Source organism: Lathamus discolor, chromosome 1 (assembly GCF_037157495.1).
Source record: "Lathamus discolor isolate bLatDis1 chromosome 1, bLatDis1.hap1, whole genome shotgun sequence".
NCBI lineage: Eukaryota > Metazoa > Chordata > Aves > Psittaciformes > Psittacidae > Lathamus > Lathamus discolor.
Window position 1 is genome coordinate 153,920,161 of NC_088884.1, and position 27,953 is coordinate 153,948,113.

Below are 27,953 nucleotides of genomic sequence, written 5' to 3' on the forward strand. Positions count from 1 at the left end.
TGCAGCATTTAGTATTGCTGAAAAAAAGAAGCATTTAGTACTGTTAGTATTTTTTCATTCACAAGGCAAAGGAAAGCTAACTTTTGTGGTTTTTACCTTTGCTTTGTCAAAGCATGTACAAGTCTATGTGTTCACCTATTAACTGATAAGTGTGTGTAGTAACTCTCACTTTATCACCTGCTGTTATGTTAAATGAACTTTCACAGATTAATAACATAAGTAAGCCCTGTCTTAAAACAGATTTCACATGTAAGAAAAGGGAAGATATCTAGCTGTTCACTTCTTTTAGTACTGCTGATGACCTCCAGAAGTGATTGAAAACAATTTAGGAAATTTGAATCTTTCATATTATTACATGTATTTTGGTTCAGAACTCAGAGCAGCCTCTGTGTGCGATCACATAAAGTTTCAATTTAAACAAATCACTGACACTGGAAATGCAAAAAATATTCTTGCACCAATTATTTGAAGTTCCATAAAGTCTGGAGAACATGTGAGAAAGTCACGGGCAGCCATACTTTGCCTATTTTTCTTAGAATTAGACTGCAAAGCATTTTATTCTGCAAGATACATAGAATATGGCACATATCAAAGTAAGGTGATAGGTCACTTAGTGATATATAATAGGAAGGAATGCAGAATGCATACTGTGTGAAATATATGCTTGGGCTAAAATCACTTCAGACAGTTTAATCTGACTGTGATTTGAACCTGAACATTTTCTGATTCACCCGCTTACCTTATTCTTTTACAGCTGGTAGAAACATAAGAGTTAAACTGACTTTTATGTCCTTTTCAGTTTGAAGTGTGGACATTATAAAACATATAAGTCCTTTAATCCTGGTTTGTTCATGCATTTTATTCCTGCTGTTCTGTACGTTTGCTTAGCTGGCTTTTTTTTTTTTGTTTGATATGTAGGTCTTTGAAGAAGAGCACCACATCTTGTACCTGGACCATGGTGGAGTTATTGTGGCCATCAAAGACACCTCTATCCCTCTGAAAATACTTAAGTAATCCTACAGTCAATTAGAGTAGAGCTATTGTGTATTCTAGACCTCAGGCAAAGTGCATAGTTTAAGATGAGCATTTCAATGTTGTCATGTATGAAACACAGGTGGGGTCAGCTTAAATTAATGTTCATTAAGTCAACAAAATATAAGTAGATATTTTCTTAAAGATTACTTTATGGTGCTGCAGGTACATTAATCATAATAATTTTTTCTTGCATCAGTGTAGGTATTTTTGCTTAAAAGACTCTCTTGGAACTCTGTAGTACAAGCCATGTTCAGCATGATTGTTACCTGCTGCTTTTTTGCACCAGCAATGTAGGGCAATGCTGCTCAACCTATGATATATATGTGGCTTAGATATTCAGTCAGGATAGTTCATTCGTACTGTAATAAAGCTCTGTCCATCCAGTGGTCATATTAGTGAAGACTTGAAGAATAGCCTTGAGTTGCTTTGTCAAGAGGAGTATAATGTAGTCTTTGGGAGCCAGTGGGGAAAGGACTTGCGTGTGCTTATGTGCTGAGTAAAACAGTATGCAGGAAGCCTGATTCATTGAGATATTTGTGCGTAAATTAACTGTGGTATGCATAGCTCCTGTCATACAGTGATAATGCAGCCAATAGCTTTCTTAGCTTGTTTGGTAGGAAGGATTTGCTGCAAAACATTTTTTATAAAATATCAAGTTTCAAACTGCATGATAGTGAAGCAAAACATGGTAAACTTATGTACTGGTATACAAAACTATCGTCATTGGCATAAAACCCCTAAGATATCTTCATCACTTCTGACTTATTTTTTGTAATCATCTATTCACTATTAGGACTTAAGCTATGTACTTGGTTAGCTAGAATAAAGCCATCATTAACTATCCAAAAGACCCGGAGGAAATGTACCGCAGGAAAGAGGCTTTGCTTCATAAATTCTGGGTGCACAGAGAATTTGCAGTATGTTTTGCTGATTCATCAGCATCTTCTACAAATTTTGAAGTGGATGGTAGCATCTGTGAAGGGCCATCATCTTGGTGCCTGCAGTTACATGTGTTTTAGCAGCTGGGCTGTTTTGCCTCTCATGTTTCACTGACCTCTGCTTTACACTTCTCTAGCTCAGAGACTACTAGGAAGAATGAAGCATAAATTAACTTCTTGAACCTACAAGGTAGCAAGATAGTTTGTTGACAGACCTCAGGTTTTATCCACCTGAGAATTTCTGTTGTGGCAAATTTATTACACACCTTCTAATAAAGATGTGAGCCCCTGGGTATGTTTCTGAGAAAAGATCACATTAATGTGATATACTGTCTAGGCATATTGTATTTTGGTGATCGTAAATCCTGGCTTTAGTAGTGAAGGGATTTTTTTGTTTGAATAAATGAGTTCTGTTATGTATAGTAATAGTTGTAAATGCAAACCATTTCCACTTTTTTACAGGTTCAGCATAGATGAAGGCCAGACTTGGAGTACACATAACTTTACTAGCACATCAGTCTTTGTAGATGGATTACTTAGTGAACCTGGAGATGAGACACTGGTCATGACGTAAGTTTCTGGTTTCATCTCCTTTTCTCAGGGTGCTCTCTGCTTACGCACTGGAGCCTATTTTAAGTTGCGGGTGTTTGAGATAGTGTTTGAGTCACTGGCTTTTGCTTCTTACAGGCACACAGACTCTTACACTGCTGTCCATTTTTTTCTCTTCTCTACAGATTCTCAGGCAGACTTCAAATATGTTAAATACCTGTTGTCTTCATGGTGTACACAACTATATTGTTGTTCTAGTAACTAGCATTGTAGTACTTTGAGTAAGCAAACACTGGTAACAACTACATGTTTTTATTCTGTGCAATGACTGAGGCAAACACTGTGAATAGAGTTATAAATAGCCAAAGTCTGCAACTGAAGCCCTTGATTATCTATCTTTTTTCCAAAGGGCCAGGGACATCTGGATGTGGGCTGCAGGTTTTGCTTCATCTCTAGGATAAATGCTAATATTTTAGAAGTGCCTGAGTGCGTAAGACTCCTGTCCAGTTAGGGAAGAAGTCAAAAAAAGTTGCCTGCAGCTGGAATGGAGGATACAATCAGAGATGTGCAGGTTGTTGTGTGTGCTCCTATTAGAACAGCTTGTGCGATCCTTTATGTTGGAGCAGTGTGTTTATGTTGGAGCTCAGTGTGTTTATGACATGCTTTGTCTTCTAAGAGTTACAAATAGAGCTGCCTTTGACATGTACCAGTAGCTTTTTCCTCAGGAAAATAAAAAAAAAAAAAAAAATAACCCAGCTTGGAGCTGTGTAAAGGATCCTCAGCAAAACAGAAATCCTGCTGAGGCACTTAAAAGCAACGCACCAAGTGTATACTGCGCAGAGGTGAATTTGATCAGCTCGTTCTTTCTTTCTCTACTGTCCCATTTATCCTCTATTTATACACATATATACATATACTGAGAAGAAGAGTATTATCCCACCATGCTCTCCTTCTCTCAAGTATAGGTTTGTGATGGTATAATATATGCTATGCAGAGAAACTTAAACCTCTGAATGAAATATTTCCATTGATTTCAGTGGATGTAGAAGAAGCAAAAGCTTATCCTAAACTGTACTTACTGGCAGGTAAAATTCATACTGGTGTGATGAATATATGCTCTGGGTTGGTTTTTTTTTTTTAATTATTAAATATCATTAAAAGCAGTGATTTTGTGAAGACGTCTTTAAATAGCCAGGTGAATGAGCTAAAAAACTCTTGTAAAACATGATTCTTTTTTGAAATCATCCATCTGAAATAAGTAAAACTGTACCTAAATTTTGAACATGAGCCTAGATTGACAAAAAAAGTATCCTGTATCTTCTGTGTTTCTAAGTGCACTCTTGACTACAGCATTTCAATGACAGCCTTGTAGGAACTTACTTTGCATTTAGTTCTACTGAATATAGAGGATGTCATACACTTAGTATCACAGACTGGCCCTGAAAGACTTGCAGCATTCCTACCGGACTTTAAAGATAATGAGAGGAATAAATCTGCGCTGTTTCCTTGGTGCATTTTGTCAGCTCCGTTGTCTCTCCTACCACCTTTGATTGTGTTTTACATCCAGGGTGATGCTGTCTGCCTAATGGCGCTCTGCCTGGCTTTACATCAAGACCTTTTGTCATTCTGTTTGGCTTAGGTCATTTCCTCACAAAACTTCGCACTTGTTCTGAGTTGCTGTGCATGACTTAATCTGCAGTGATTTGCTGCTTTTCAGAAATGTCATCCACAGATACACTCCTGAGATTAAAAAAAAAAAAAAAAATCAACAATGCCATCTTTTCCATTTTATTAGGTAAAAAGTGTTATTTCTTCTGGGTAGAAGATGGTAAGATGAACTTGTGTATTGTAATGGAAATGGTGTCTTTCACCCTGAGGAATCCCCAAATCCATTACTAAAGACCTAGTCTGACATTTCTCCCTTGTACAGGAATTTAGTTTTCTCCCTTTCATATGGAGTTTGCTTGAATAAGGACTCTGAATAAAGAGTCCAGTCTTAAAAATCTGCATAAATTAGGAGAGAGAGCACAACCCTGAAGTGGGAAGGTAATAACTGGCCAAGTCTACAGGAAAATTGTGGGACTATTGCATTTCAGGCTTCTAGAATAAACTTACAAAAGAGTCAAGAGAATATTTCACTTGTACAGAATGTGGCTGTGACCATAGGGTAAAATCCTGGTTCCACTGAAGTCATTTTAGGAATTTCCTTCAAGGTATTTAATTTGTATTAAAAAAAAAAAAGAATCTACAAAAAGGTTATCTGGAAAGATGTTAAGGAACCTAGTAACAATGTGTGTAAGAGGGACTTCTCATTCCCCGTGTGGTGACTGGGACATTGACCTGACTTGTAAGGCACTTCCATTTGAATTCCTGTTCTAACATCCTAATGAAGTGGTCTGGTAGCTTTGCTGAAGAAACAAGGGAGTATGAACCTGGTTCCTCAAGTCCTCATTTCAGAAAGTTTTGTATTTTCTCCAGAACGGAATAAAACAAATGTTGACTTGTCAGAAGTTCTCATAAAACTGGGTTGTCATCTGCCAGTCAGCATTAATCTAAATCATTCATCCAAATCCCCTGCAGTATTCAATATATGTACACTCAAATGCCAAGGAAAATATATTTTATTCTGTTGTGCTCTGCAATAGGCCTAGTTAAGACTTTTAGGAGTTTTAAGTGGTAAAGTACTCAAAACTTTAAGAAACTCATTCTGTGTGAAAATCAATTTCTAAATAGACCTAGTTAAGAGTTTTAAAAAAGATAAGCAATAAAGTATTCATAAAGTTTAGGAAACACAAGCTGTGTAAAAGTACATTTCTAAATGAAGAGCTCAAATCCACCATTTATTGCTAAATGAGTAAGTTTTGCTAAGAAATTTTCTCAACTGATATACATTCATCAATTCATATATATTTGCCCATATTATTCATATGTATATTCATGTATATTTTATGGTCTAACAGGCTTTGTTTTCTCTAAATTCTTTACAAATGAAAGTTACTGCAAGCTAGTGTTATACTTAACAATATGTTATGTTTGAGAAAAACTACTTAATAATGCTGTATTGAGTAATGGCCTAACTCGGTGGAAAAAGGAGGAATTTTTCTGTGTCTGAAATATTGATGTTCCTCTTCAGAGGAAGTAGTTCATATAATGAAAGTTTCAAACCTGTTACAATGACTTCTAAATCACATTTCAGCTTCTCAGAGTGTTTCCCAAACTGGGTTATTTAGATTGCAGTGTAAACCCAGTAGGCACGATAACCACGGTACCTCAGGCCATGGCCCCTTTTAAAAGGCCAGTAAGAGGTTGTGAAAAAGGACTGCTTTTCTTTATGTCAAGTAGAATCAAAATCTTCCTTATTGGTAATTTTATTTTTTTCCAGAGGGATTCTTTTTCTAAGTTCTCTTAGAGTAACAACGTAAGATGCTGCTGGGAACTTTATGACATCTCTGAACTGCAGAACTCCTGCATGTGCATTTTGCTGTCTTGAAAGTCTGTTGTTCCTGTTGCATTCCTAGGTGATAGTGGAAGCAAGGAAATAGTCTTAAACTTACTCAAAACAGGTGGATATGATATTAACAAGTGTTAGGGAGAACCATATGGATTTTTGCAGTTGTAAATTCTGCTAGGAATGTCAACCTCACCTTTAACAACATCAGTAAAAGTCAACATTACGTGTATTTGTGGGGCTTATTGTAGTGCCACATGTGGCAGCACACTACCTTTCCTGTTTGAGTAATCTTATTAGGTGGAGGTACTTCTCAGTGTTGTGAATTCTTCACTTTGATCTATTTCATACTGCAACCCTTAAGAAGTGTGGATAGATGGTAGATAAAGCCTCACTATGTAAAAGAGTATCTGATTTCCCAAGGCAAATTCTAGGTTTTGTTTGCAGGTAGTTAATCTCTTGTTTGAGAAGCATTGCTCAGTTATGAAATGATTGTTCTACTCTGCATAATGAGGAACATACCTGTTTGGAAATAGATAGAGAAAACTTATAGAAAAACAGAAAGAGAATGGTGATGAAAGCATTGAAAAAGCAAACCAGTTACTCTACTTCAGTCTAATCTACATACCTGCTAATCCAGATGTACAGATGTCTGTTTAGTGGCAAGTATAATGCCTTTACAGAATCACAGAATCACAGAATCCCAAGGGTTGGAAGGGACCTAAAAAGATCATCTAGTCCAACCCCCCTGCAAGAGCAGGGTAACCTACAGTACATCACACAGGAACTTGTCCAGGCGGGCCTTGAATATCTCCAGTGTAGGAGACTCCACAACCCCCCTGGGCAACCTGTTCCAGTGCTCTGTCACTCTTACAGTAAAGAAGTTCTTCCTGATGTTAACGTGGAACTTCCTATGCTCCAGTTTACACCCATTGCCCCTTGTCCTATCACTGGATATCACTGAAAAAAGCCTAGCTCCATCATCCTGACACCTACCCTTTACATATTTGTAAACATTGATGAGGTCACCCCTCAGTCTCCTCTTCTCCAAGCTAAAGAGACCCAGCTCCCTCAGCCTCTCCTCATAAGGGAGATGTTCCACTCCCTTAATCATCTTTGTGGCTCTGCGCTGGACTCCTTCAAGCAATTCCCTGTCCTTCTTGAACAGAGGGGCCCAGAACTGGACACAATATTCCAGATGCGGCCTCACCAAGGCTGAGTAGAGGGGGAGGAGAACCTCTCTTGACCTACTAACCACTCCCTTTCTAATGCACCCTAAGATGCCATTTGCCTTCTTGGCCACAAGAGCACATTGCTGGCTCATGGTCATCCTCCTATCCACCAGGACCCCCAGGTCCCTTTCCCCTTCACTACTTTCCAGCAGGTCAACCCCCAACCTGTACTGGTACATGGGGTTGTTCTTCCCCAGATGCAAGACTCTACACTTGCCCTTGTTAAATTTCATCAAGTTTCTCCCCGCCCAACTCTCCAGCCTGTCCAGGTCTCGCTGAATGGCAGCACAGTCCTCTGGTGTGTCAGCCACTCCTCCCAGTTTTGTGTCATCAGCAAACTTGCTGAGGGTGCACTCAGTTCCCTCATCCAGGTCATTGATGAAAATATTAAACAGCACCGGTCCCAGCACCGACCCCTGAGGAACTCCACTAGTCACAGACCTCCAGCTAGATTCTGCGCCATTGACCACAACTCTCTGCCTTCTTCCTTTCAACCAGTTCTCGATCCACCTCACTACTTGATCGTCAAGCCCACACTTCCTTAGCTTATCTATGAGGATGCTGTGGGAGACAGTATCAAATGCCTTACTGAAATCAAGAAAAACTACATCTACCGCTCTACCATCATCCCTCCACCTAGTCACTTCCTCATAGAAGGCTATAAGGTTGGTCATACATGACTTCCCCCTCATAAAACCATGTTGGCTGTTCTTAATGACCCCCTCATCCTTGATATGCCTAGTGATGGAGTCAAGAATAAGTTGTTCCATCACCTTTCCAGGGATGGAGGTAAGGCTGACCGGTCTATAATTACCCGGGTCCTCCTTCTTGCCCTTCTTATAGATTGGTGTGACCTTTGCCATCCGCCAATCCTCAGGCACCTCGCCCGTTTCCCACGACTTTCCAAAGATGATGGAAAGTGGCCTAGCAATGACCTCCGCCAGCTCCCTCAGCACCCGTGGGTGCATTCCATCCGGACCCATCGATTTACAGATGTCCAGATTGCATAGCTGATCCCTAACCCAATCCTCATCTACCAAAGCAAACTCCTCCTTTGTCCTGACTCCTTCTGGGGCTATAGAAATCCGGGGCCCTCGGGGAGAGTCTGCAGGAGTAAAGACAGAGGCAAAGAAGGCATTCAGCACCTCTGCCTTCTTTATATCCTCTGTCTCCAGGGTACCCACTTCGTTCAGCAGTGGGCCTATATTGCCTCTTGTGTTAGTTTTATTTGCTATGTATTTGAAGAAGCCCTTTCTATTGTCTTTAACCCGACTAGCAAGATTGAGTTCCAAGGAGGCCTTAGCTGTCCTAATTGCCTCCCTACATCCTCTAACAACTGTCCTATATTCCTCCCAAGCGGCCAGCCCCTCCTTCCATAATCCATAGATTCTCCTTTTCCACTTGAGTTTGCCCAGCAGCTCCTTGTTTAACCACGCCGGTCTCCTAGATCCCTTACTTGACTTCCTACTTATTGGGACGCTCCGATCCTGAGCTTGGAAGAAGCGGTCCTTGAATGCTAACCAACTATCTTGAGCCCCTTTACCGCCTAGTACACTTTCCCATGAGACTTCCCTTAGCAGTTGACTGAAGAGGCCAAAGTTGGCCCTTCGGAAATCCAGAACTGTGGCTTTGCTAGGTAATCTCTGTGGACACAGATGTTAGCAGAGCAAGTCAATGCCAACCTGTGATCTCAGAGCCAAGACCATGGGACTGGCCCTGTCTCTTCCTCTGCTCAGAAGTTCAGAGGGTAAAGCATTGTTTATTTCATTTCTTTCCATAGTTTTCAAAACATACTGAGAAGCATGGGAACATGGTGCTTTCATTGTCTTGCTAAGGGCCATATTTAGGGCAGACCTGGAAATATATTTGAATATGAGGAACTGAAAGGTTAGGAATCCATGTCCTTTAAGAATCTATTATCACTTTGTCCCTCCTTAAAGGAGAAGGACAGAAAAAGGGTGACACTTGACTTTTTCATTCAGATGGAGTTTTTTGTGTCATTTTGAGCCCCTGCCGCTGGGTGCCTGCAGCTGTGATGCTCTAAATTTGCTTTCAGGGAGACAGTTCCATTTTAGATTCTAGTTCTAATAAATGGTGACAATGAGGTAGACATTAGAAACTTGAACCAACACTAAAATATTTTAAATGCTTTACTTAGCTTTGGGTGGGGTCTTGAACTCCATTTTGCTATATTTGCTATATTCCTCTCAAAATGAAGGAGCTACCATTTAAGTGAGCACAGGCTATTTATTCTGGCTTTGTCAGGTGAAATCTGAATGAAAATTTTCCTACCTGTGACAAAAGAGACCTGATTTTTAAATATGTGAGTTGGGGTTGGGAGGGAAGTATTAGCTAAGGAAGTAACTGTAACATTTTGCTATTATCCCAAATTAACTTGATTTGAAGTACGATGACATCAGAGAGCTGAACGAAGCAAAGCTATCCTCTACAATGCCATATGTTTCTCTTTAATCTATTTTGTTCACTGCCCAATTTGTATTTACTTCTCCATAAGGCATCAGGCTAGGCATTAAATCTGCAATTTTTTCCTGACAGCTTGCATGTTAAAACTTTGTTCTTGGATAGGAATTTACCAAATAGATGGAAAAAAAATGTTGCACTTCCAAGAACTTAAGTATTTATTTCCGTTTTTTCCTCTGAAAAAGAGCTGAAAACAAGATGTTTGGGCATAAAAGAATGAATGGCAATTATTATTGGGGGTGGAGCGGTACAAAACAATAAAAAAACGTATTTTGGTTCAGTTTCAACTAAATTGTTTCCTCCCCCTATTTTTCACTTTGGCAACCAAAAAAAAAAAAAAATTAAAACAAAATAAAAACCTAACAAACCTAGTCTTCTCTTTAGTGTATTGAGTATATGCATGTGTTTGTAGTGTAAGGCACTTAAATCATAAGCGTCTCGGCGTATTTGCACATGACCTGTTGTGTACACAAGCGCTTTTCATGTGCAGTTGCTTTATGCAGGCAGGTGTCCACTTTTGCACATGGAAGCATTCATCATTTCTGGAGTTTCAATTTAGGAAGGCCACTGAAAATGTGACCTCTGTTACATTCTTTTGGGGAATTAGAAAAATATGCTGAATGATAATCTTGATGTATAACAGATTGCAGCTTGGATCTTATGTTACTTTCATCCATTTTACTAGTATGAAAACTTTGACTTTTCTAGTCGTTACTGATTTTACAATGGTGTAAAGGAAGCAAAGACAACTGTTAGAAGGAAAGCATGGCTATAAAGATTAATCTGTCATTTTCTTTTTGAAAATGGTAAACTTTAAATAGCACTGTAGGACATAGTCATGGCTAGCCTGCTCTTCCAACCCATACCCCCTTGGAAATTCTGTCATTACTAATGTTATTGCCTCTGTGAGTTAAGGACAAAACTACCTGCTGGCAGTGATTACCCTAAAGATAGAGTGCGTCCTTCCATGCCACAGCCTCATCACTTTACTCCTTCAGTTTGGTAATTTCTTTACAGATTTTGGCATGGGGAGGTCATATGTCTTGCTGTATGTTCAAAGGCACTGCAATAATACGAACTCCAAGAGGCAAAAGAAAAAGATTGTGACATTTGCTTTTTCAACTATATTGTCATAGTTTGTGTGAAGGTCTAAGTGAAGCAAAGGACTTGGATCTTTGAGTTCACCATAAATTGGAAAGAAACTTCTAATACACTAAAGTAAAAGGCAACTAAGAATGTTGCCACTGGTTTTATGTAAATGGCCTCTGATATCTAGTGAACTATAAGGTAGATTCAATATTTAATGTGCAATTGCAGCTCTGTTATAAAAATTATCAGGGAGGTGTGACAGTTAAAAAAAAAATTAACAATACATTAAGTCCACTGACAATTATATTTCGTAATAATATGATTTACTACAGGAAAGCAAGACTTATATGGGGAGCAAGATCTAAATACCACTTTTTATCATAGCTCTGTGACTACTTCCATTTAAACAAATACTTTCCCAGAGATAGATGGAGAGCTGTTAAAATAATTAACTAGTATCTCTGGGAGTCTGGTTTCCTTTCCTAGCTAGGTCACATACTCACTGTTGAATGTTGAGGTTTAGTTCCATAAAGAATTCAATGAACCTGCCTTTTTGAATATAGAATCATAGAATACTTAGGGTTGGAAAGGACCTTAAGATCATCTAGTTCCAACCCCCCTGCCATGGGCAGGGACGCCTCATCCTAGAGCATGTCACCCAAGGCTCTGTCCAACCTGGCCTTGAATACTTGGACATCTTTGCTTATGTGCTGCCCAGAGCAATTTAGAGATGTTATCTAACACAGAGCCATTGAGATTGCCCTTACACTTGTATGTGCTGTCCTCAACTGACTCTAATTCAAACCCTGTCTCTTATAGTCAGTAGTTTTATACATGCAAAGGCTCTCCCAGAAAACTAGAGGTCCTGTTCCACCCCGAATTAACACATCAAGTTAGCAGAGTGTCAATAAAGCAGTCAGCATGCTGTTTCAAACATCATGGTTGTTGACAAAGTCATATAGAGGAGAGCAAAAGCCAACACAGCACTTGGGAGATTAAAGCAGTGTGTCTAGAATGAGAGTCATCTGATTTCAAACAGAAGTAGCTGTGCATCACGCAGTTGTCATCACTAGTCTTCAGTACAACTGCAAAACGTGGACAATTTAAGGTGCTGCATTAAACATCAATAAATTGCACATATGCTGACTTTGTGACCTTGGTGGGATAGTACAGCAGGATCACCCCTGTCACTCCACGATCTTTGTTCTCAGATACTCATCAGTAAAGCAAAACTGTTGCAGGTTCAGCTGTGCTTCTCTGAGGCTGCTTAAAGCCATTCTGTTTGTCCAGAGATAATATAGCTAATGGCTCAGAGGTAAAGCAACATAATGCTACAGCTCAAGGTGTATCTTAATTTATATGGGTTGAGATACATGATATGGAACACTGTAGTTCAAATCTATCTACTATGGCAAAGAATGTTTTGATGCTGTGAAAACCTATGAACAAAGTCCTGAAGAACACAGCAGAAAAGCAACAGAGGAAGGCAAGTGCAGAGGTTATAAAAAGTTATGGCTGTGACATCTGAAGTGAGCAGTGTGTTGTCAAAATCATTTCTCCTGAATGAGGTCATGGAAGCTGACTATTTACCTGGTAAGTCTCTGGGAGCCTGCAGCATCAGCAACAGCATAGCTGCAGTCAGGTTGTTTGCAAATGATACATGCAGCAGATGACACAGCTACTACTGTGCATCTGAACTAGGAACAGCTATTGAATAATGCACTTTTTTATTGAATAGAAGTGAGAATTTAGTGGAAAAGATTATCATCGCATATAATTTCTGTTAAATTAGCTCCCCCTGATTATGAGCTTTATCAGGAACAGAAATAACTAGCAATCTTCCAGCAAATAGTTTAAATGAGTTAGCTTAAAAACTACGTGTAACTGTCTTAATCTGTCAATTGATGCAGTCAGATTAAAAAATTATGTCCTCATAAATGAACTAGGAACAGATGTACAAAGTTGGTTTGGCAACTGAAACACTGAAGTTAAAATTATGGATCACAAATTCTTGCAAATAAAACTAAATTAATTTCCAAGGTAATTGGAATTTCTTTCAAAAATTATTTATCACAGTGTCATCTTTCATAGTTTCAACAGAATTTATTTGATATCTTTCTAATGAAATATAATTAATCAGAGGAGGGGTTTAGTAGCTTATGAGTTACTATCATCTCGATATTTAACTTCTAATCATCAGTTACACTTGCTGCACCGTTCCAGTTTTTTCCATTCATATGATTTTATTGGACATATATATTTTGCACCTGAGCAATTAGATTGTGATTACTGTTATGCATTGCTTTATTGCAGCTCATATTTTTGTCTAATCCGTTGACTCCTACTTAATACATGCATATCTTTTTTTTACTTTGGAAAAACACTTCTTTTTTGTTGTAATAAGATTTGGCAATACATTTAAATGGGCCTTTCTGGTGCATGTGCAAAACCCTTTCGTGTTACTGCAGCAACAGCATTAATAATCATTAAGTCTTTTTTGTCAAACAGTTTGCTAAACTAGATTACTTAGGAAATTTACCCTGGGAATTACAAATCTGTATGACTGCATTTTTCATGGGGTTTGTGGCAGTGCTGGTACACTTCCTTGAATCTCAGGATTGTTACTTTAAGGCAAAGAATGATGGAATCAGTAGTGCAGTTACTGTGCTCTGTCAGAACATGGTTTTCAGTCTGTAGACTAAAAACAGGCCTAATGGAAATGAGTAATTTTTTTAATTTTTTTTTTTTTTTTTTTGAAAGAGGCTGGAGCAAGAACGAGAAAAGTTATTTCTGTCTCACTAAAAATCTACAGAGAGGCTTATAGTTCACCCACTGAAGTAGTGCTTTTGCTGTATGCACATAAAGTTCGTATGTAGCTTCTGTATTACTTTAGGAGAATTTGCATAATCTCTAGAGCAATTTATATACACTTTGAAACTTTATATAGGATGTTGGACTGGGCAATATAATCTCAAAAATCTGGCTTTAATCCTGTTTTTTCATTAATTTCTTGCTCTAGCCAGGGAGAATAAACAACCTCAATATCTTGTATCATTACCATCACAGAATCACAAAATGGTTGAGGTTAGAAGGGTTCTCTGGAGGTCGTTACTGCAGCCAGCAGGACTAGGGAAGTAATAATCCCCCTGTACTTGGCACTGGTGAGGCCACACCTCAAATACTGTGTTCAGTTTGGGGCCCCTCACTACAAAAGAGATACTGAGTTGCTGGAACTGAGGTTCTTTAGTCTGGAGAAGAGAAGACTCAGGCAGGACCATATTGCTCTCTACAGCTAACTGAAATGAGGATGGAGCAAGGAGTTGGCTGATCTCTCAAGTAACAAGTGATAGGACAAGAGGAAACAGCCTCAACCTGCACCAGGGGAGGTTTAGATTGGATGTTAGGAAAAGTTTCTTCTCTGAAAGGGTAGTCAGGCATTAGAACAGGCTGTGACATGGCTTAGTGGTGGACTTGGCAGTCCTGGGGTAACAGTTGGACTTGATGATCTTAAAGGTCTTTTCCAACCTAGCTGATTCTGTAATTCTGTGGCCTTTTCTAACCACCCCCCTTCTCAAGCAGAGCCACCAAGACCCAGCCACTTAGGACCTTTTCCAGATGGCTTTTGATTATCTCCAAGGTTGGAGACTCCACAACCTCTCTGGGCAGCCTGTGCCAGTGCTCAGTCACCCTCACAGTAAAAACATGTTTTCCTGATGTTCAGAGGGAACCTCCCATGTTTCAGTTTATTCCTGTTGCTTCTCAGCCCCAGCTCTCTCAGCTTTTCATCATAGGAGAGGTGCTCCAGCCCCTTCATCACCTTCATGGCTCTTTTCGTTGGACTCCTTCCTGTCTGTCCATGTCTCTCGTACTGAGGAGCCCAGACCTGGACACAGCACTCAAGTGTGACCTCACCAGTGCTGAGGAGAAGGAATTAGAGAATTGTGCAACTGTAACTTTTTAAGTTTATTGCTTTTTGTCCTTCCTGGGTTTTGCCCTTCTTCCAGGTCTCTTTGAAGACAACTCTTCAACCTATAACAAGACCCTCTGAAGACGTTTTATCGTACTTCTCATCTTTAGCTTTTCCAGAGAAAAATCCACTTCTTTCAAACTTTCTTCATTAGTTATATTCTGTAAGCAGCTTATGAGTCATCCTTGCCCCTCTTCAAATTCATTTTTAGTGGGTGTGTAAATATGCATATAACATGCATATATATCTCCCAAATTTTAGGTGTTTGTTATTTGACCACATGGGTGTTAATAAAAATATTGCCTGTGGACCTATCATATCTGTGTGATACTTACCTCAAAATATTTCTGTGTTTGATGACTGCTTTTTGAAAATGGATTCTTCTAATTCTGTATGTACTCCTATTCCTCAGTACAATGATTTTATCTGCACTGATGCTTTCTTTTTTATCTTGCAACAATGTCAGCTAGAACTGTATTACAGTTTTAACAAAGGTCAAAATATGCTACATTTTCTCTATCCACTAAGCCAGTTACCCTGTAAAAGAAGTAAATTACATTAGTTTGACATGATTTGGTTTTGACAAATCCATGGTGGCTGTTATCATTTTAATTATCTCTGAGGTGCTTATAAGTGGGTAGCTTAACAATTTGTTTGGTATCTTTGTGGATACCAAAATTAATTCTTTAACTCCCTGGGCTCTGTTTTGCTGGTTTGTATGTATGGTTATATACACGCACACATATATGTGTTTGTGCTCCCTCCATATATATATGTGTGCACGCACGTGTGTATATATATGTATATATATGTGAAATGTTTCCCTTTCCATACTCATCTGGAATCACCCTCTGTGAGGTCTCAAAGATAATTATCAATAGTTCAGTGATTATTCTGTTCTGTATTGAACTCAAACATCCATCTCCTTTCCTCTCCTTTTCTGACTAATCTGCCTGAAATAACTAACACAAATGAAGAAAATGTAATTTATTCATAAAAAAAAATAACTTTTTGAGGCAGGAGTGAAGATTTGACAGGACTTGGCTCCTTGCACTTGAATGTATTTATTGATAAATGAGTTAATGAAATGTAGCCAGTTTGTAAAGGTTTGTGGTGTCTAAAGAATGATTCTTAAGGTGGGTAGCTGTATAAGCACATAACAAAGTCTGCCTTATTTTAATACCTTGTATGGAAGAAAAAATATGGTAAAAGAAAAAAATTCAGGTATTTAGCATACAAAAGACACTTCATGCCTGTCAGCAAAGCAAGTCATATTGAAGCAGGCATTGTGGAAAAAGCATGAGACCACCTACGTAGTCACTTTATTGAATATGTAACTACAAGTGATTAAGATTATATGGTGACAGCAGCTCTCGGCATCCGGCTGAACCAGAAAAAGGGAACCAAACCTGTAGGTCTCAGTGAGAGAAGTGGGACCACACACCTATGTGCACATACAGCCACATTGTTTAATTTTTGTGTATTGTTTCTGCTTCTAAGGCATGGGCACATTTAGAAGAAAAGTAGATGCTTCAAGTCCTTTAATCTCAGAGCCTTACAAGAAAAGAGGAAGACATGCAAACTAAATGCAGGTTTCTGTTTAGTTAAGTGTGCTTCTGATGGTGAAGTTTCTTGTGAGCATGGATTGTTCAGTCACTACAATGTGAGCAGTGTGGACGATAATCTGTAGATATTTACATCTCTGTGCTATAACTGAGAAGCAAGGACAGGAGAAAGAAAATGGGGAAATTACATCTTTAGTCTCTACAACTATTTTTCAGCCTGTTTATTAGACTTCAGAGCTCTACACCCATCTACCAGGAAGGATGCTTAGTATGATGACGTTGCCTCTGTGCTGCAGAGAATCCACTATTTCCTAAGTTCTGATGTACCCTAGTTCCACTTTGAACCTGGTATTCAGGACAAGAGAAAAGACTGTGCACAGCAGAATGCTTTTAACAAAACTGTACCATTCCTGCTTTGTCTGGATTTGAACAAAACTGAGGGCAAAACAAAAGGAATGAATTAGTTTAGAGAATGCTACTAAATCTTGAAATATGAACTCTGTGCAGTATGAACTGCACAGAAATTGTTGGCTTCAGAATCAAGCTTAAATTTTTTGGCAAGTAAATCGTATCACATAAGCCTGATACAAACCACAAATACATTTGACTTTTGCCCAAATAGAGTCTTTATCCTTTCTAATTTGTTGCTGGATGTCATACTTAACTGTTTCATTTTGGAAAGAAATATTCTGTCTTCGAAAATTTTTGGCTGCTTTGAAAGTGCAGTTTGGTTTTTAAAGCAATGAGATTTCCTTTCTTTTTTCCCCTCCTTCCCTCAAAGAAATGTACAGTTTGTGACTGTTTTTTAATACATAGAACTAGCTGAAATGAGGAGGAGACTCAAGAGTTCCTCAGAACAATGTGTAAATGCAGTGTATTCCTTAGAAATTAATACAATTTCATTATACCACTGTGAGTTTAGACAATAGCAGATTGCCATCTGAAATCTGTAGAAGCTAAAAACAAAACAAAACCAAACCTCCACAAACAAAAAAAACCAACACCCAAATAACTGAAGAAGTTCCACTATAGTCACACAGAATGACAGAGCTGAAAACTGAATCCAGTGATCCTTGATTCTGCTTCCTGATCTGATCTCCCTGTCAAAACTTGAGCATTCCGTATATTCCATGTTACAATATAATAGACAAAAACGTTGGGCTCCAAATTAGAAATGGTAGTATTTTTCCAACTAAATTACTGGATAATTTTGCTGGGGGGAAAAAAAAATACAACAAAACAAAACCAAACCAAATCTATGACCTATCGTTTTTTTCATTGTAAAGTTTTGTGGACAATTAGTAAGTGTTTGCTAACTAAGACTTTGTATATGAAGAGGAATGAAAGTGGAAGAAAAAAATACGAGGGAGTTTTAAGTAGGGAGCCATGAGTGTAGAGAGGAAAAGATAGAACTGAAAATTTGAATCTCGGATGTATGGTATTTATTTGCAGTAAGATTTTTACTTTTGATCTTTCTGTTCAGAGTCTTTGGACATATAAGCTACCGTTCAGACTGGGAACTGGTAAAGGTGGACTTCAGACCATCCTTCCCCAGGGAGTGCACTGATGATGATTATGAGTCTTGGGAGCTCACAAATCTACAGGTATTCACGGCCTTATGTTAACTGCCACAATTTTTCCATAGCTTTTGTATTCATGTAGAACTGTGTGCTAGGAAAATGTTTTCAAATAGCATTTGGATGCTACATCCCCAGCTTTGATCTCCATATGTTGGTATTTGCTGATTTTACAAGAGTTTAAAATGGGAGAGGATTTTATGTTCCCTTCAGTTGTGTGATCTGTGTCCTGGGAAAGACAGAAGTGTATCTGGTGGTTTGCCATAATAATAGGTGGTCCTGCTGGGTTGAGAAGCATATACCGTAAACTAAGTGTGTAATATTGATTGAAGCAATTTCAACATGCATTTGTGTGTTCTGCCAACTTTTGTACCACATACTGTCCTCATACATAAATTGCCATGAGTAAAGTCCATTCCAGAAGTAATTTAAGTTATCAGTGGACCAGTCAGGTAATGGAGTCCAGTTGTTTTGGGCAATACCATTTCTGCAGTAATGCATTAAGGCTGTGCTAATCCTGGTGTTCTGGCCAAATGCAATTTTGGGAAGCCACATTCTCTATATGATGTATTGACTAAATGGGGTTTGGTTTTTGGTTTGGTTTGGGTTTTGGCCTTCTTTTTTTTTTTTCCTTTCTTTTTTCATTAAATGAAATATGTTATATAATTCATAATATATTAATCATAATTCTAATTATGTTTTGCTTCTTCCAGTACATTTGTTCTCAATCTCTCTGCAGGGTTGGGTTTTTTGGCTTATGACTGTGCTTCTCCAGCTTTCATTTGCTAGTTCTCATGCCTAATTTTACACTACTTGTTTGGGAATGCTGTGTATTTACAAGGAATGTTATGCAGATCTGAGCCTAAAGAGTAACAGTATCTTGGGGTATTGGCATTGAATTGTCCTTCAGAAATTAGAAACTACTAAAATGACTTTGACAGAGTACTTGCAGCTGCCTGGTTACCAGTGGAGTGTATGCAGATAGTCTTCATTCTACCTGTGTCCACATAGTTAGTGCTTGTTGACTGCTGACACGAGACATAGTGATTTAGTTAGAACTTCAGCCATCTGCATCTACATTGTATTTTTAAGTGGCCAGTTGTAGAGTTGTGCCTAGGTTGTGCACACGTGAAACATGGTGTTGAATTGAACTTGAATTTTCAGGAACATCTTTGGATTTGTGCTCTGAAATATAGTGTATTTTACGACTGTGTAATGGCTCGTTACTGTACAGCCATGGATAAGAGAGCTTTCTATACCTGTACATTTGAATATGAGAGAGTTTACACAAGTTTATAGTCTTGGTAGCAAGACCAGACTTTCTCAGAACAATATAAGGTCACGTTTGTGTGATGTAGGTTACAGTGTGCAATAAGTCCGGTGCTTTGATGTTCAGGGTGATCGTTGCATCATGGGCCAGCAGAGGAGCTTTCGAAAGAGGAAGATTACGTCATGGTGCATTAAAGGGAGAAGTTTCACATCAGCTCTCACGTCCAAAGTTTGTGAATGTGTGAACTCTGATTTCCTGTGGTGAGTCTGTCTGTGGACCTTTTGATTTATTGCTAGTAAATAGTTACTTAGAGTTTGAGATGGATTTATTTTCTTCCTTTTGCCACTCTCCCCACATACCCATGTATAAACAAATAGGCAGTCCGTTCTTTGAATAGCACGTTGGTTTTGAATTTGCCTTTGTTTAAAAACACTGACATGTTTTAAGTATTAGTTGTACCTGACTGAACAAATCCTGATGTTTTTCTCTATTGATCAAGACTTGAAAAATGACTATTAGATTGATTTGTAAGGCAAGCAAACCCTTTCTATTTGCAGATAAAGCAAAGACAAAATTAAAAATAAATCCCCAAACACAACCCAGAATAAATATATTGGTCTGAGTGGTAAAGAAAACCTGTTAAAAATCTAGGCTACCAAAAGAGTTAATTTTGCAGAACTGACAAAGTAATTGCAACCAATTTTTCTCCAAGCGTACGCAAGTCCTGTTGACATTAGACTTAGAACAGAACTGGCTTCTCCAACTTGCATGTTCAGCTGGTAGAATAATACAAAAATAAAAAGTTTTACTCTTAAAAAGGTAGTCTTATCCACCCCAAGTGAGACTGTTGAATGAAGTGGCGTTGAAGTAACACTCTTGGTGTTGATGTTTTTCAGTGATTATGGGTTTGAGCGCTCCACACCTCTGAAGTCAGAGTCCAGCAAATGTTTTGCTGACTTTTGGTTTAACCCAGAAGCACCTCCTGAAGACTGTGTGCTGGGGCAAGCATACACCAGCAGCACTGGGTAAGCTGATTTTGCATTTTACTGGCTTGCAGAGCCTTCCAGAGAGGAAGAGAAGATTCCAACCAAGGGCCACAAAAGTAGTTTGAAGGAAACGTAAATAAGGCAGACTGGAAAAACCGGGAAATGTGGAAATTCTGACTCTGATTTAGAACACGTGCAGAAGCCACCTGCAAACTAACGAAAGAGAAATAATACTTTACATGTTCACAGCAGTTCAAAAACTAATCCATTTGAGAAAAGGGGGAGCTGTCTTATTTTTTTTTTCTGTAATTTTTTGTGATGTGTTGTAGCCATTGTTAGGAATGTCCATTCAGAGCCTTTTCTTTTAGCATGTTGCTTAGGTTCAAACCAATTTTCAGTTTGAATTCAATTAAGTACTCTAAGGAGCCAGTATCATCTCACAGAACATCCCACTTCACTTCTATAGGGGTAAGGACTTCTGTGGAGAACAGATTCTTTTCCTGGCCATATGGGCCACTCAGAATCAAAGGAAAGCTTCAGTAACTGTAAACAATACAGCATAGAATATACAGTACAATGTAGTCTGACGTTTGTGCTGAGAATAACTTGCAGCTGGCATCTATTCTGGCTTATCATAACATCATCTCAGTCGGTTGTGGAGATGAGAACCAAACGATGAAATGTCAAATCTGGCAATAGAATCACAGTCTCTGTGTATATTTGCCTTACCGAGGAAAATGATGCCTTTTAGGTTGCGGCTGACAGCTGTGGTATACAGAATAGGAATTCAGAAGACTGAAATCTGACTCCAATTTTAAAGGATGTTTAAGAATAACATACCTGAGTGAAAATGATCTGTAAATAATTACTGTACACATCCAATATTCCATTATTATTTCTTTATAAGTGTTAGTTTTTTCACTCTTTTATACTGCTATGTTAAATAAATGCTTTAAGCATTTTAAGAAAAGCATAGATTTGAGAGTCTGGGTTAATGCAGAAGCTACTTAGTCTAATTTCTTCCTATTCTTTGGAGGTTGAACCAAGACTTCCATAGCATTGAGGACTGCTGAAGACTAGGAAAGGGTATGGCAGAGAGGACAGCAGATGATCTAGCTCCTGGAGGGCTGCTCAGTCATGTTTCTAAGTTTGAAAAGGCAGACTCTTCCAATGCATACAAGTGAAATCATTATTGTGCTCCACAACCTCTTTCTTCAACAGGTTTCACTCAGTAAAGGCAATATCCCTTATCAAAGTATTTGCATCATGCATTCGTTTACGTCATCTGTAATCTTGTCTGTTTGTGAACCCAAGGAATATTCATTAGCTGCCATCACAATCATATTCAGTGCCTCTGATGGTATTCTCCTCACCTCTGATTCACTGTGCCCACTGTGTGCTGTTTTTGCAGGTACAGGAAAGTTATTTCTAACGTGTGTGAAGGTGGCGTAGACCTGCAGCAGAACTTAGCACAGCATATGTGTCCACTGATTGCTCCCAAAGGACTTCAGATCAGCATCAGGGAAGAAAGCCTGGCCATTAAGCCTGGGGAAGACATCACCTTCATTGTCAGACAAGAGCAGGTAGGAATGAACATTGGCTTTATGAAAGTTTCATCACTACTTTTAGGGTTTATCTCCTTCCTCCCTGCTTTGCTGCTGAATAAAGATTAATTTCTGCTTGAGAAAAAGATGAATAGCTCTCTAAATATTGAAACTTTGTTTTCAAGTGAATCAGACAATGCAGTAAGCTCAGTAAACCACCACATTCTGTCCACAGATTTGTCTCCTCAGCAGCGGAGTCAGTAATTGTTCCTTAAAGGCAACAGCTTCTTGCAAAATCAAAGGAACTAAGTTACCAAAGTCTCCTTAGACTGGAAATTTCAACTGCTCTATCAGAGAAGAACAGAAATGCAGACAACATTTAATATTCTGATTTAAGTGTTTTTGAGAATCTGCTTTTCAGAAAGGAATGAGGCAAAGCTTTACAGAAATCAGCAAAGAGCACAACAAAAGGATGTTTATTATATATTAGTTGTGTTCCCAGAGATATGGATTTTTTCTTCTGTTTATTGAGAGAGAGAATGCCCTTAAGGCCCTGACCAACAGCAGTGAGTAACTTTTGGAAGAATTGTTTGCTGTGGGTGTATTTCCTAACACTTGTTTTTTAGCATTAGGCTATAAATGCTGTGCTCAGGTTACCGCAGTGTTGTACTTCCTGGCTAACCCCACTGATTTGCAAGAACTTGAACAAAGTTCACACGTTTTGGCAAACCTGTGCAATAGAAACTGGGCACTTGGGGTTAATTTCTGTAATAGAATCAAGAAGGTTATGTGCTGAACACCGGGCTGCTTAACACTTCACAGGCTTTCTGTCCCAGTGCTTGCAGTGCCCCAACAGTTTGTGTGGCAAGTTATGCTGCCTTCTCTTTTTTGGATTTGTTTGGAAATGTTTACTGTAAGTATAGAGCATTTGGTTGCAATTTGGACTCCTAATGATTTTGACTGGCAGTTTGACTTTTTTTTCCTAATGAAGCTTTTAGGAATCTCTGTGGCAATACTGGAAGCATTTAAAACTATTCAAAAATCTTCAGAAGTGAGGGATCTGGAAGGGAATCCCGTACTGTGTTTTCTGATGAAGTCTTTGCTCAGTATGTAGAAGTGCGAGGCAGATTTAGAAGAAATCTAGCAGTTTGCTGCCCCCTATGGCTACGAATAATATTTATACTCAAATGTCCTGAAGCGTTTTTTAGGATTTAATCTATACAACAATGTCTAAAGAGAATTCATTAACATTTACTGACTTTAAGAAACAGCTCTACTAGGATAAACCAAAACGTATCACTTTCTCTGCTGAACAAAATTGATTTACTTGTTTATGTGAATGCATGTTACTAGGCACAGGACATCAGGAAAAAAAACTGGCTTTGGTATGTTTTGGCAGGTTACAAAGTGACCTTAGAAATAATAATCATGTCTTTACAATCATCTATTTTGCATGGAAGAGGAAACCCCAGTTCCTTTTAAATTTAGCTGTGTTTTCCCTCTGTGACTTTTTTGTTATCTGTCCACTGCTTGCTGTCTTTTCTGGCCAGGGAAACAGAAAGTGCCTTGGCAATTTGAAGACGGCACTCTCATCTCAACACTAGGGAAGCTGTTAGAATAAAACACTAAAAGAAGCTTGCATCCATTGGCTTTCAACACTGGTTTCTGTCTCACCTGGAAAGAATATGCATGTGTACTTGTTAGCACAGGAAAGAGTGAACAAGAAGTGTTCGCAAACTAGTAACACCTAAACAGATTCCACTTACTGGCACGTTGCTGGCAAGAAGACATCTCTTTTGCATTAAACTTTAATAACATTATCTCCTTTGCTAAATTCTAGTCATCTGTTGTCAAAAGGAAGATGTTATTTGGAAAAAAATACAGTGAAGAAGCTTTTAAGTTCCTTTATGTCTGTTGAAATATGTTTAGGTATTTGATAACCCTATAGGTTCCTTATTATGGGTATTCTTTTACATTGTAAGCAGTGCTCTTTCATCTGATAAAATATAGAAGAAAATCAGCCAAACTGCAAAATAATAGAAAGAGGAAATAACAGTATGCTTTCCTTCCCTTTGTAATGCCAGGCTTTGTTGCCTCCTTTGATTTTACATTAGTGCTGACTTTTGGGATTATGTTTTGATATAACTCTGTTTCAGAGAGGGGCTTACAGGGAAGTGGTTTTTGAATAATTTGAAGGGTGCCAGCCCTCTGCTCTGGTGGTCATTCAGGTCACCTGATTAGCATATGGATGTATATATTCCTTTCCTAGAGGCAATGAAGGGTTTTAAACCGACACTGTGTTTTCACAATACAAAGTGTTTTCTACCAAACCTGGACCTGCAGCCTGTTTTAATTGTACGACTGTGATGGCTATGTGCTGTGGCAAGCAGGCAGGAACATATTGCTGAAGACTACTGAGGATGCAGGGCAGCTCGCTAAGGCAGTGCTGCCAGGAGTGTTGAGAAAGTGTTGCTGCTAGCAGTTGAAATGAATTTTTGTTTGATTCCGTCCACATCACCAGTCGACTTAGCAAAAGCCTGACTTCTCTCCTGAGCAGCCACACCATGACATGAGTGATGGGCATATGTTTGTCTTCTGACAGTAGTATCAGTCTTGTAGCATTTTAGGCCTGAGTTTAGGAAGACAGTGTGATTTAAAGGAGCACTTAGCAGAAATGCAATGAAATAAATTCTGTGAGATGTTTGACATGATGGAATTAGTTGGCTGGACTTTTAAACCCTTTCCCAAACCCGGCTCAATAATCTGCTTCATTAAGCATGCATATGGCATTCTAAACAAGCAGGTAGCTCTGTACGGTGTAGTACAACTCTGCACAAAGATACCAGTATGGATCTTGAAGGCCATGTGGCTGAGACGCCAATGGTCTGCTTAGAAGGTGCTGTGAACAATGTCTAAGCTAATTAATTTTATTTTATAATTACATAGGCTAGAAGTTCACTGGGTGAGTGGTTATTCACTAAAATAACTATATTTAGCTGTTTGCAATCAAATGATCATCACTCCAGATCCTGGGGCTGGCCTGCACCATTATGTTAGTTAATGTCCAACTGCATTGAGACAAGAGTGATAGTTTCTGTGTCATACAACTTGGTTAATGGCTTGGGGTGTCTTTTTTGTTTTAAGGTAGCACCTTACTGTGAAAATTTGTGGGTTTTCTATTAATGCACACGTGACCTGTTGCAGTAAAATCTTTGCCATGGGTATAGTGGTTTTACTGTAACTATTGCAATTGAGTGAAAATATCTGGCTGGGGTTAGAAACGCTATTGCGGTTCAGGAAATGGTTATAATCATGTGTCCTGTCTATTTTGGTTCTGGCAATTTAAAATATTTCTTATATATTTTCCTTTTAGGGTGATGTATTGAATACCAAATACCAGGTAGATCTTGGAGACGGCTTTAAGGCGATATATGTGAACCTTACGATGACTGGAGAACCCATCCGTCACCACTATGAGAATCCTGGAATTTACCGTGTCTCAGTGAAGGCTGAGAATGTGGCTGGGCACGACGAGGCTGTGGTGTTCGTCCAAGTCAACTGTAAATCAGCTCTTTGGTTTTCTTACTTTTTCTGTAGTGTAAAAACCTCATTACAACTATGAAGTAGTAAAGAAGATTGCTAGTCACAATTAGGAAAAATGCATATTCTTTTTCAATAACTTCATGCAGTCTTGCAGTACTGTGTATTTCAGAGTCTTGCAAGCCTAATGTATTAGGGGGTCAGAGTTAGTTTTGTTTGGACTTGGGAGAAGGATGGTGTATTAATCTTTTAAATAGCAAACATGCCTGAGTTCAGATCTTCAGTTTGATCCCTCTTCCTGACTCAAGACCCTGTTGGCTGTCTTAGCAGCTAAAATTTAACACTTCAATCTGTGTCTTTTTAGGAGCTTCTAGTGTGAAGCAAGTGAACAGACATGTTGAGAAACGTATGAGTTCTTGTATGGTTTAAAAAACAAAGTAATCAAAATCTCAGTGTTTCTAAAAGTTATGCTACTCATTAAAGTACTAAACTCTAGATTTTAGGTAGTTAATTCTCACAAAGTTTTGAAGTGGTACTTGAATATAACTTTGTGTTGACAAGCAGTATTGTTTGACATAGACTTCTCTCCCTCTTCTTAATTAAGACCTTAAAAACTTCATCAAACAGATTTAAAAGAAAATAGTAGCACGGCACAGGGAATACCATGCACCATTACAAGCTTAATGTACCTCAGTCATCTCATAATTGAAATGAAGAAGGAAAGTTATAACTGGAACTGAATTTTCCTCTTTCTTTGATTTCAAGACAGCTATTGCTTTGCCTCTTTTCAGATGTGTCAAAAATTTGGAAACAAGTAACATCAAAAGAAAAGATACTCATCTTGCATTCTCCAGGTGTTTGTTTGCCTCTGTTGTGATTGGCGTTTCTTCCATCCTAATCCACAAAGCAGTGGAAATTGCTAGAGCCACATACAAGGCTGTGCACATACACGCGTGCTTTATGTCAGCCTGTCTAGTGACTGCTGATGTTTATGTTTTTGCTAATCAGAGTCCTTAAGTTCAGAATTTCCAGTTCTGCTTTGAATAGCAGATGGAGCCCAGCCCACTAATGTTAATGCTAATAGCCAATCTCTATAAAAATCAAACGGAAACGATCAGAATTTAATTAACCACCTCAATATAATTATCTGTTTCTTTTTCTGTTTGTATTTTAAATGTTTTTTACAACTCCAGATAAGTTATTTAAGACCAATACTTTTTAGGAGCTTCCAGGTACTTAGAAGTAGTAGATTAAGCACACCAACAGTAGATCTGTACAAGCAATGAATGGCAAAAAACTCTGAGGAGAGCAGCTCACCATTCAGAGAATGACGAATAAGCCCTGATGGAAAGCAGAACCACTGCTTTCTCAAAATGTGCTTCTGCTGTAGCCTACATCAGGATAAACAGTAAAAATAAAAGATGTTGATTGTGTTTTATACAGTGGATTTGCAAATTACAGAAGCAAGAGGTATTTTTCTGTGACTGGTGTGTTAAGAGGACTGGTGCTGAAGTACGGAGGCAGCTGAGCACTGAAGCAGATGTGGTCCATTCCTGAGCTTGTCTGTGGATGCAGCTCATGTTCTGAAAGACTCGTGGAAGCATGTCACCCAGCCTACTTGAATAAATGCTTTTGATGTGATTTGCTCTTTTTGATTTTTTAGGAAAGATCTGAGGAAATCGGCTAGCACAAATTAAACTGCAATTTCTGCATTCTAGAGAAGCTCATAGTCATTCAGGGACACTTTTCACTGTGGAATATAATGAAAGCAGAAATGTCCGTAGAGTCCTGCTTTCACTCTATCTCCAGCTGATATATTCTGAGGGAATTTTTTCAGGGACAAAAGGCATAGGGAATATTTTTTACTTCTGACAAGTTCTATTGCTATGGGAACGCCCTATAATGCAGGACATCATCCAGATCACACAATTTACAACTTGTTAATGAACTGTAAAAGAAATGAGAGCAAGTCTGATAGTATAAATGTGAGTAGGTAGCCCAAAATAAAGAGAAATGAAAAAGATTGAGGCCTACATTTTCTTTTTCATGATACCATAATCTCTATAGCGTGAATATCAGGAAGCTTTGAAAATTACGCTGAAATTGTAGCTCTGTTAAACAGAAATCGTGGTAGTCAACTTCATTCCTAATTGTACACAATTAAGGGTGCTACAAAGCTTGTTCAAGTGCATTATGGAATCGTGTGACTGAGACAAGCAGAAGAACTCACAGTAATTATTTTTAGCCCTGTAATATAGAGGAATGGCAAACTTGAAATAACAGCCATCATTCAAGTACCAAAGAACTTTCCTCTAAAAATTTTGGAAAAGAAAGTAATCTTCAGGAGCAAAGCCATATCTCACAATGATCAGTTTCCTCTGGGAAAATGTAAATTTATGGCAAAATTAAAAGTGATGCGGATTCCTTCAGACTTCTTTGATTTACCTCATCAAAAGGAAAATCTATCTCTAGGAGGAACAAATGCCTACAATTTCTGAATTTTCCCTTGAAGCTCTAGTAATAGGAAGGGCATCTTAACTCCCCTTTCGTAAAGAGGTTATTGGAGAAATCATTTGCTTAAGCAGCAAACATGCCTTAAGTTCACATAGGTGGTTAAAGAGTCATTGGAGAAAATGCAGAATGGAAGTAGAGCCTAACATCTGGATGAAGCAGCACACAGGCTGTTCAAGTGAGGTGGAAAGCGGGTGTGCACAGCTCAGACAACTTGCTCT

At 38.6% G+C, this 27,953-nt stretch overlaps 1 protein-coding gene across 6 annotated transcripts in view; it reads left to right on the forward strand.

The window, feature by feature from the left end:
* Positions 1 to 27,953, forward strand: part of SORCS2 (sortilin related VPS10 domain containing receptor 2) — a 559,071-nt gene that overhangs the window by 496,995 nt on the left and 34,123 nt on the right. For all 6 annotated transcript variants that reach the window (XM_065659847.1, XM_065659840.1, XM_065659855.1 and 3 more), the window contains exons 13-19: positions 919 to 1,010; positions 2,436 to 2,543; positions 17,788 to 17,908; positions 19,278 to 19,411; positions 20,048 to 20,176; positions 21,549 to 21,720; positions 25,055 to 25,241. In XM_065659847.1, the coding sequence (XP_065515919.1) occupies positions 919 to 1,010; positions 2,436 to 2,543; positions 17,788 to 17,908; positions 19,278 to 19,411; positions 20,048 to 20,176; positions 21,549 to 21,720; positions 25,055 to 25,241 (943 nt within the window). The remainder of the gene's footprint in view (positions 1 to 918; positions 1,011 to 2,435; positions 2,544 to 17,787; positions 17,909 to 19,277; positions 19,412 to 20,047; positions 20,177 to 21,548; positions 21,721 to 25,054; positions 25,242 to 27,953) is intronic.